Genomic DNA, 10645 nt, shown 5'->3' with positions numbered 1-10645 from the left:
GAGAATCATTGATTGACTGTCTTCTGCATGCCACACACTGGGGATTAAGCCTGCAACCTTGGCATGTGCCCTTAACCAGAATTGAACCTGGGACCCTTAGTCTACAGACTGATACTCTACCCAGTGAGCCAAACTTGCTAGGGCTGATTATCCACTCTTCATGGAAACTTGCATCTTTCAAACCAACTGGAAGGCTAATCTCTCTTCTGAAACACGCTCAGAGGCGGGGTCTGGGAGAGCTGGACATACCTGAAGGTATTTGAGAGGCAGTGTCTACCAGGGCCAACAGAACTGGACACAGAACGAGTGGAGGGAACTAGTGTGATGGCTAGGGTGACGTTAACAGGATCAGCACGCTAACATCTCTCTCCCTCTGATTCCCATTTTTCTCTAGTGGAATCTAACAGGAAACCTGCTTCAGCATCACACACCAAAGTATAGAAGGATGGACTGGAGCAGGGAGACAACTGCCCCAAAATCTTGGCACAGACCCTTCTGCATACACCCCTCTGCACGTGGTTGAACTTCTGAGCCATAATAGTAAGAACAATGCTTTCTCCCAAGACAATGCAGTTCTTCTCCCACAGAGATGCTCTCATGTCCCTAAAAGGGGAGATGGAACAAACATTGACAGTTGTTGTGTCTATGTTATCATAGACTAAGCAAGCATGTCAAACTTGTGGCGGGCTGCGAGTTTGATATGCTTGCCATAGAGAGTCATTCAGAGTGCAGGGAAGTCTCCCTCATTGGCCAAGATAAACCAGGGAAAGGTTCTTACCCTGAGTGAGCACAAAGCTAGAAGGATGGATAGAGCCCAAGTATGCCAACAGTTAGAAAGATGAACAGCAGGACCCCAGCAAGTGGAAAACTTGAACGATGAATGGATAGAGGCTGAGCACATTAAAAGCTAGCAAGATAATTGGATAGAGGGGTGGGGGAAAAAATATAATTGGATAGAAAAAAAAAAAACTTCTCCTTTCCCTATAAGAATTGGGGGCTTGAGCAGAAAGGGGAGATGATTTCTGAGATGGGAGTCAACCTCCCCAGGTTGCATGGCACCTGAATAAAACCTTTTTCCTTTTGCACCAGCACCTGCTTTGGCTTTTGTTTTGGAAGGCAGCTGAACCTGTGTTTTTCAGTTACATCCACCTCAGGACATTTGTGTTTAATTCAGTCTATATCTCACCTGAGTATTCTGCAACCTATAGACTAAATTATAAACTTAAATACTACCAACAATCCTTACAGAAAATAATAAGGGAAAAGGAGGAGGGAGGAAAAGAAATGAGCTGACAGACACACATACACACAGAAAAAGAAAAGAAAAAGAAAAAATGCGTGGCTGCTACAGTCTTCATTTCTATTACTGGTCAGAATAACATAATATTTATTACTTCCTTTTACAACTGCTGATTACAAGTCCAGAATCTCAGCTGATCAAGGTTTTGTGTATGTGTTTTCCCCCTCATTGTTCCAGGCATCAATAGTTTGTTTTTTCTTATCCCTGAGTAGTATTCCATTGTATGAATATACAAAATTTGTTATTCTATTCCCTATTTGAGTTGTTTCTGGGTTTTGGTTATTATGAGTAAAGCTGCTAAGAATCTTCATGTACACCTCTTTGTGTGGACATTAGTTTTTATTTCCCTTGTGTAATACCTGGGAGTGGAGTTGCTGAGTCATACCAGTATGTTAAGTATATGTTTCACTTCAGAAGACTGCTAAATTTTTTTCCTTTGCATTCTTACCGGAAATAATCTGAGAATTCAACTGTCCCATGTCCTTACCCACACAAGGTGATTTTAATATTAATCCTACCCAGTATGTAGTGGTATCTATTTGTGATTTTAATTCACATTTTCTGATTTCTAATTATGTTTACCATCTTTTCATTGCTTACTGACCGTTAATATATCTTCTTTGGTGAACTGTCTCTTTAGATCTTTTGCCCACTTTTTAATCAGTTGTTTCTCCCTTTATTGAGTTGCAAGACTTCTCTGTATGTCCTGAACACAGGTTTTTAACTACGTAAGTGCTTTGCCAATATTTTTTCCCAGTGTGGGATTGCTATTTTTATTTTTCTTAACATTGTCTTTTGAAGAGCATCTTGGGTACATGCAGAAATCCTTTGTACTATAATCCTCAAAACTGTTTCTTATTGATAGAATTCATCATGTTTTCATTATTTTTCTATTAAAAACTATGCTGAAATCAACAGCTTAGCCTATCTTGATGTCTATTTGTTAGTATTTCTGTAGGACTGGAATCAGAAAGCCATAGGGTACATACATTTAAAATTTTGATGTTTCAAGTACTGTAGAGGTCAGGGGGGCAGAGGGAAGGATAGTAGAGGGTATGAGGTTTTTTAACCTTATTGCAGACTAACAAGTTAATGGGTCATAGTTTTGTGGAAGTTGACAGAAGACATGAGATCCACGGGTTAGAGGTAAACAACCTTTTTACTATATATATATATATATATATATATATATATATATATATACACATACATACACACCCTGGCTATTACTATTACATACACACACACTTGGTTTTGGAGCCTCCAGTTCCCACAGGGTTACATAAAGGGCAATTTGCATGGCCAGCATGTTTTAAAGCAAAGAGCCACTGGGCCAGAATGGCTCAGTTGAGCATCGACCTATGAACCAGGCGGTCACGGTTCGATTTAGGTCAGGGCACATGCCCTGGTTGTGGGCTCAATCTCCAGTGTGAGGAGAGTAGGAGGCAGCTTATCAATGAGTCACTCTCATTGATGTTTCTATCACTCTCTCCTCCCTTCCGCTCTGAAATCAATAAGAATATATTAAAACAACAATAAAGATTGTCACTGATAATCTCATATATCTTTCTACCCCAAGAATAGTCATAATCGACCAAGATGGCGTCATAGGGTAGACACCCGAATGCAGCCTACCACAACAAATTTGAATTTAGAACTGAAAAACAGGGGAAGCATTGCCCTGAAGTGCCGGACGACTAGCTGAGAGGAGGCTCTGCCATCTGGGAAGGCGAGAGAAGGCACGCTGAACCTCAGGAACTGTGAAGGTACGGAGAACTGTGTGCGCGAAAAGGCGCTGGCTTACTCCCGGTGCGCGGAGAGGGAGCCGGGCTGAGTTCGCTACTGGCTTACTCCTGGCGCAGAGAGGGCGGACAGCTAACGCGGCTGGCTTTCTTGTTCAAGAGGAAAACAGAATCAGCCTATTGCTTTGATAGATGGCCCCAGACAGGGAGAGGCCAGACTGTCAGGCAGTGGGCAGAGATCTCTCAGAGGTGTGTGAAGCCAGAGGCCATTACTGCGGGACTTGGGGAGGAGCCCAAGGGAAAACAGTTTGTCTGCACCAACCTGAGACTCCGCCCAATCTCTGGCTGAGCACAGAAGCTCTCCCAGAGGCTGGCTTTCTCTAAGAAAGGACTGGCAGGAATCCAAAGCTTGTCTGTGCCTTTACCAAAGAGGTGTGCGCGCCTGCAACCAATCTTCCAAAACTCTCTGAGAACAGGTCTTTTCTAAGACGAGACTGACAGGGAACCAAAGATTGTCTGGGCCACCCCGAGACCCCGCCCTATCCAAGCAGAGTACAGAAGCCCTCCTACCTGAGACTCTGCTGATCCTCACAGCCAATTGGCTTGGAGATCAAAGCTTCCCAGTGATACCAACAATAAGCAAGGCTTAACAACAAGACTGCACACACAGCCCACAAAGGGCTACACCAAGACTGTCCACCGCAGGTAACTGGGAAGGCTGTGCTACTGGGCTCTACCAGAACATCTAGAACACAAAGCTATTCCATCAAATCAGGGAAACAACTAAAATGCAGACAAGAGGAAGGAGACAAAGGAAGGAGATGGAGGAAAAGAAAAGATTGGACATTGAGTTCAAAACTACAGTTATAAGGTTATTCAACAATATCCTAAAAAAGGCAGGTAAAATAAATGAGACCTATGAGGATATGAAAAGGGAGCAACTAGAAATAATAAGGGATCAACAAGAAATGAAGAAAACATTGTCTGAAATAAAAAATATTATACAAAGTCCTAAAAACAGACTGGAAGATCACAAGAATCAAGACAAAGATTTAGAACACGAAGAGCCAGAGGACACTCCTCTGCAGAAGGGAGAAGATAAGAGAATCCAGAAAGTTGAAGATAGTGTAAGAAACCTCTGGGACAATTTCAAGCGAAACAACATCAGAATTATGGGGATTCCAGAAGAAGAGAGAGAGCAAGATACAGAAAGAATACTGAAAGAAATAGTGACAGAAAACTTCCCTCACCTGGGGAAAGAAATAGACTTACAAGTCCAGGAAGCCTGCAGAACCCCAAACAAAAGGAATCCAAGGAGGACAACACCAAGACACATCATAATTAAAATTCCAAGAGCAAAAGACAAAGAGAGAATATTAAAAGAAGCAAGAGAAAAGCAGGTAGTTACCTATAAAGGAACACCCATACGATTGTCAGTTGATTTCTCAACAGAAACCATGCAGGCCAGATGGGAATGGCAAGAAATATTCAAGGTGATGAATAGCAAGAATCTACAGCCAAAAATACTCTACCCAGCAAAGCTATCACTCAGAATCAAAGGACAGTTAAAGAGCTTCACAAATAAAAAAAAGCTAAAAGAGTTCATCACTGCCGAACCAGAATTATATGAATTGCTTAAGGAGGTTATTTAGGAAGAGGAAGAAGATAAAGATAAAAATTATGATCAACAAATACGTAACTATCAACAAGTGAATCTAAAAACCAAGGGAATTAAAAAAATCTGATGAACAATATTAACTGGTGAATATAATAGAATCAGAGGTATGGAAGGGGAGTGGACTGACGATTCTCGGGGAAAAGGAGAGTTAGGGTGCAGGAAGAGACTGAACAAAAACTGCACCTATGGATGAGGACAATGGGGGATGGGGATGAGGACAATGGGGGATGGGGAACCTGGTGGAGGGGAGCAATTGAGGGGGGGAAGAGGATCACATTTGTAATAATCTGAACAATAAAGATTTATTTAAAAAAAAAAAGAATAGTCATAATCACTCTGCAGGTGCTGTGACCCCTTTAGCTGCCTGTGTGAATAGCTACAGAAACTGCACCTTTCAAATATTTATTGATGGTTTGTGAAGTGGATCTTCAAAGCTTAGCCTTCCCTTTGACATCTCTCTTTCCATGTTTATGACTGAGGGAAACAAATAAAGGAAAAGCTCCATTTGCCATGAGTCTGCTGGTGTTGGATGTGTTTTACACTTGAGTAATAATCTTGAATGGATGCCGGCGGCACTTCCCGGAACTGTGTGTGCTGAATAGACATAAACTGCTGTCATGTGATGTGTGATGGATGCCCTTTATTTTTGGTCTGTTTGCTCCTGGGTTCCGAAAAGGGCCAGGCACACTGACTTTAGGGTGCGGCGTGGAAAACTGAAAAATAAACATGAATTACTGAACTCCGCGAGTCTGGTCCCTGTGCCTCCCACTGGCATTCCCTCCAGGGGGTTTGCGGGGACAGCTCGGCCCACGTCCCTACGCCCCTGGGGTGGGGGGCGACGGAGGAGGGAGAAACGGGGAGAGGAGGCCAGGCTCCGGCCCCAGCTTCGCCCGGCCCGCTCTTTGCAGGGGGCGGGCTTCAGCCCTGGCCCCGCCCTAGCCAATCCGCAGCCAATCCGGAACCGATCTGGGCTGCCCGATTCCGAGCGCAGCCAATAGGCGCGGGTCATCGTTCGTCTGGCGGGGGCCCAGCATTGCCGCGAGCCCGAAGTCCCAACTGGCTACTCGCACCCTCGGTGCCTGCACAGGACGGCTCCGGCTCCGGCTCCGGCTCCGGCATGGCGACCTCCGTGCTCCTTGTCGGCAGGTAAGGGCGCCGCGGGGGCCGGCGGAGCCCTGACGCGGGGCGGGCCTGAAGCTGACGGAGCTGCGCGCGCAGACGCCTGCGGGACTCCCGGTGGTGCCGCTGCCGGCGAGCGAGCTCCAGCGAAAGCGCCAGTCCTTCCGAGTGGGCGGCAGGAAGGCTGGCTGCAAACTGAGTTGTTAACCATTCCCACTCATGGAAGAGAAAACCGAGATGGAGCAGTTTAGAGACCCAAGGCCACACACCAGTGAGGGACCGAGATGGGACGAGCCCAGCCGGGGTACCCGAGGTTCTGGTCCCACCTCGCCGCTGGTGCGAACAGGTGCTCGCCAACACCCGGCAAGCCTAGTTCCCGGGAAAATGCGCCCTTTTCAGTTTGCTAAGCTGAGTCAGCCTAACAGCCTAAATCCCGCCCAAATTGTTACGGTTGGTGTTCCCATCCCCTTTCTATTCCCTGCTACGTTTATTTAAAAAGGCATTTATGTGTACCTAACCATGGGGAAGCCCTCATAGCACTCTACCCGTATGTTGATACTATCCACATGTTGATACCTGCTATTGATAGAAGCACCTTTTTTGGGGTGGCTTTGTGAACCTTTATGCCACTAAGGAGTTCCCCTACCTGACCTTTCTCCCCTCCCCACCCCATCCCCCACCAGTTTTACAGTCTGTTAAAGGAAGGAGTCAGGATGCAATGGCATTAACTGTGCCCTCATCCTTTCCAGGAACGAGGGTATGTGTGGCTGCCTAGTTAAGTAATAATAATAATAATAATAATAATAATAAAAAAAACTATGTAAGTGCACTTTGCACCAGGTAAAGTGACTCTGCTTGCTTTGCATTTTTGATGTCCAGGGCTGGAGTGTTATGTTTTCCACTGTGCCTTGGAATAGTGTTCTGTCTGCACCTAATCAAGGGGGAAGGCGTACAGTTTAGAGAAGAGGAGGAGCTGCGGTTGGGAAGTCAGAATTAGGGGCGGGGAGTGGATTATGGCCACAGGACATAGCACAGGATAGAAATTCCTATCTATTTACACACTCGCAGCATCTCACAGGCACTCATCTCTGCTTCTAGGGTAGCATTGCTTACCTGCCCTTCATCCTTTTCTCTCCCCTCCCTTTCCTCACTCCCCCTTTCTTTCTCTTTCTCTCCCAGTCCCATAGGTAATTCCAAAAACATCCATTTAAATTTTCTAAAACCTGGTTGAGTTTCATTCTTGGATTTCAACAGACTGAAAACTAACATATTTCAATTTCAGGAACCTGTTGGGCTATTGTTTTTCCATCAATACCAGACTCCCTCTTAAAAGTACTTGCTAGAAATAGAATCTTTCTTTAATTCTTTTCATAAAAGCCACTCTTTCTTAGGGCCACTTAGCTTTTCTGTGACCCCCAAGGCAAGTCCCTTCAGCATGGTGGGGCTGAGAGAGTAATAGCGTGCTTTTGAAAAAAATAAGGAGTGTAGGGCTGTGGGAACGTAAAGAGGCAAACTCTTATAATGAAAACTTAAAAAAAAAAAAAAATTGAAGTAGAAATGGATATCCTAAAGACAAATTTGCCTTTGGGGGGAGACCTCAGGCATTCATTTCTGTTGGCCTAACACTGTGGTCAGCAAACTGTGGCTCTCGAGTCACATGCGGCTCTTTGGCCCCTTGAGTGTGGGTTCTTCCACAAAATACCACGACCTGGGCGAGTCTATTTTGAAGAAGTGGTGTTAGAAGAAGTTTAAGTTTAAAAAATTTGGCTCTCAAAATAAATTTCAATCGTTGTACTATTGATATTTGGCTCTGTTGACTAATGAGTTTACCTACCATTGGCCTAACACATCTACAGAGAAACTTATTCCTGTATTTAACTGAATAACTGTGAAGTTTATTAAACAGAAACCTCATGTAGATTAGCTTTAGGAAGGTCTGTAGGGGGAGCTCTCATGCCCTATCACTCAATGCCAATTACCCTAACCGGAAAAAGCATACTTTCCATCTCCAAAAGGAAGTTTTTCTATTCTGCTACTTCATCAGGAAGAAGGAAGATCTTCTCCTAGGTCAACCACTCAGCCAACTCCAAACTACAACTCCCAGTTTCCACTAATGGACTCTGTTTCCAGCAGTCCCTCTGAACGCCCCCTTTTCTCTGTAAGAGAATGTTCCTCTCCTTTTTCCTTTGGACTTACTTGAACTTTATCATTAGACTCCTTGTCCAGAATTGCAATTCTTTTATTTTTATTTTTTTTAATTTATTTATTTATTTATTTATTTATTTATTTATTTTTAATATATATTGATTTTTTTTACAGAGAGGAAGAGAGAGGGATAGAGAGTTAGAAACATCGATGAGAGAGAATCATCGATCAGCTGCCTCCTGTACACCCCCTACTGGGGGTGTGCCCTCAACCAATGTACATGCCCTTGACCAGAATCGAACCCGGGACCTTTCAGTCCCCAAGCTGACGCTCTATCCATTGAGCCATACCAGTCTCGGCCAGAATTGCAATTCTTTGTTGTTCATAAACCCTTTTGCTGGAGAACTATCTGGCTCTTTGGTTACAGTCAACGATATGGCAATGTATTTACCCAATTTTAGACCTTGAGCTTGGTTTAAAATTGAAATCCGTATGGGGGAGAAGACCAACCTTGTCATATTCCTGGGTCTCCTTTTCAGTGGGCATACTCCTTCAGGACTGAGCTTAGGAGCCATCTCCTCCAGAAAATACTCTACTTCTGAGACCTTCCTATTAATGTAGAGACTGTATAGTCACTGGTTGTATATTTACCATAGTAGACAGATATTTGAGTGTTTATAATAGATTGCATTAAAAAAAACTGGTGCAGTGTGAAGGGCTTATTAGGATGTTTTATATCAAGTAATGCATCCTCGAACTAGCCTCCATTATTTTTTCTATTCCAAAATTTTACTTTGAGGTGACTATGTACATTTTTTTGTATCAAACTTTTGGAGGCATGAATTTTTTTCAGAGTGCTACTGTAGGTATTTCCTTGTTAATTTTTGTATTTAAACTCACAAACAGATGTTTATATGGAGACACACAGAGCAAACAATAGGATGTTCTAGTTACTTGAGTCAGGTCAAACATTAAATGTTCTTCCTAGAAAAGTTTTAATAGCTCTTATTGGCAAATAACTTATAACCTACTTAGATCAAGAGTATGGGAACAGTTTTACCTCAACTTTTGCCAAGTAAATGGGTAGAATGAAAGATACTTTAAAAGTATGTAAGGTAGATTTATTCAAAGCTACTAGTAAATGCCATTAATGATAAAATTAGAATCGAACTACCTTTTCTCTCCTGCTGCTTTGTGACTGTGTAACAATACTTTTTTTTTTTTTTAAATGAATTTAGGAGCTTTAAAGCATATTAAAATAGTCAGAATGGTAAGGGTCCATTATATGATCTCCAGGTATATAGGGCTTTAGAAAAAGTTATTAAGATGTCACAGGCTGTAAGGAGAGGAAGCCAATGGTATTTGGGCTGATGTAAATTAGTACTGAGGACTAGAAAGCCCAACAGAAACCAAGGCGGTGAACTTTCCTTCTGGGCCTGTACAGTCTGCTATCTTTATACCTCTCTCTATATTAGTCAGTTTTGTACTGACTAATTCTCCTTGCCTGAGTATGCTCACTTTTCTGCCCCCTCTCTCGCTTCTTTATCTTGCACGTTCTAGGAACCCCAACATCATAAAATTTCAACTCTAGTTCCTGTTATTGACTTTCAGTTTCCATATTTTGGGCCCGATTTTCAGGAGAGGAAATCTGATTAACTCAGTTCCTCCATGTGGGCTACAGATATCACTGGGTGCTAGTAAGCCAGTTTATTGGCTGCTTCAGGTTATGTGTTCACTTCGCGTCCAATCAGCAACAACTGAGAGTGTGTGTGTGACAGTAGGGGGTAAGGTTTGCTTGTGGGTTCCCAGGAGTTAGCATTTTGCTATTGGTGGGCCCTATAGGGGAATGTGAGCAATACAGGCCATAAAAATTATTGCAGTAAAAATAAATCAACTTTGTTTTTAATGGCTGTTATATGGACTATAACTAATTTCTCCCCAAATTTTTATTATGAAAAGTTGAAAGTATAGAAAAAAGAATACTCACACACTCACCTGTTTTCAATAATTGTTAAAATTTTGTTATATTTGCTTTATCTGTGCTCAGTTTCCTAACCAATGAAATATATTTACAGAGAGGAAGGGAGAGGGATAGAGAGTCAGAAACATTGATCAGCTGCCTCCTGCACACACCCACTGGGGATGTGCCCGCAACCAAAGTATATGCCCTTGACCGGAATCGAACCTGGGACCCTGCAGTCTGTAGACCAACGCTGTATCCACTGTGCCAAAGCGGTTTTGGCTACAAATATAGTTTTGATACAGGGTATTAGATTGCCTCCAGATACTTTGCATCAGTTTATATACCTCTAATAGTTTGTGTGTACCCATTTCCCCACAATGTCACCAACATGAAGCATTGTCAGTCTTTTTAGTCTCTGCAATTCTGATCTATATCTTATTTGCTGTTATTAGACTAAAGCAGTAGAATCTGTTTTCAAGTTAGTTTTTGCCTATTCATATAATTTTTTTCAGGCTTTTCCCCCTCTCATGTTTGTTACATTCATTTTTTACTTCTGGGTTTTTTTATATATACTTAGTAGAGGCCCCAATGCATGAAATTTGTGCATGGGGAAGGGCCCTCAGCCCAGTCTTCACCCTCTCACAACAATCTGGACTGCTCCAGCCATGAAGGGATCAGGCCTAAATGGGCAGTTGGAC

The 10645-nt window shown here is 43.0% G+C and overlaps 1 protein-coding gene across 2 annotated transcripts in view; it reads left to right on the top strand.

Annotated features, from left to right (window-relative positions):
• The first annotated feature begins 5735 nt into the window (after nucleotides 1-5735).
• CRYL1 (crystallin lambda 1) overlaps nucleotides 5736-10645 on the top strand; it is a 140353-nt gene continuing 135443 nt past the window's right edge. The window contains exon 1 of one of the 2 annotated variants that reach the window (XM_036455515.2): nucleotides 5736-5866. In XM_036455515.2, the coding sequence (XP_036311408.2) occupies nucleotides 5838-5866 (29 nt within the window). In that variant the 5' untranslated portion in view covers nucleotides 5736-5837. The remainder of the gene's footprint in view (nucleotides 5867-10645) is intronic. The other variant, XM_036455514.2, reaches the window with a different exon arrangement.

The sequence above is a fragment of the Pipistrellus kuhlii genome, unplaced genomic scaffold (genome assembly GCF_014108245.1).
Source record: "Pipistrellus kuhlii isolate mPipKuh1 unplaced genomic scaffold, mPipKuh1.p scaffold_m20_p_3, whole genome shotgun sequence".
Lineage (NCBI taxonomy): Eukaryota > Metazoa > Chordata > Mammalia > Chiroptera > Vespertilionidae > Pipistrellus > Pipistrellus kuhlii.
The sequence above is the reverse complement of the archived record's forward strand: the minus strand, read 5'-3'. Positions and strand labels throughout refer to the sequence as shown.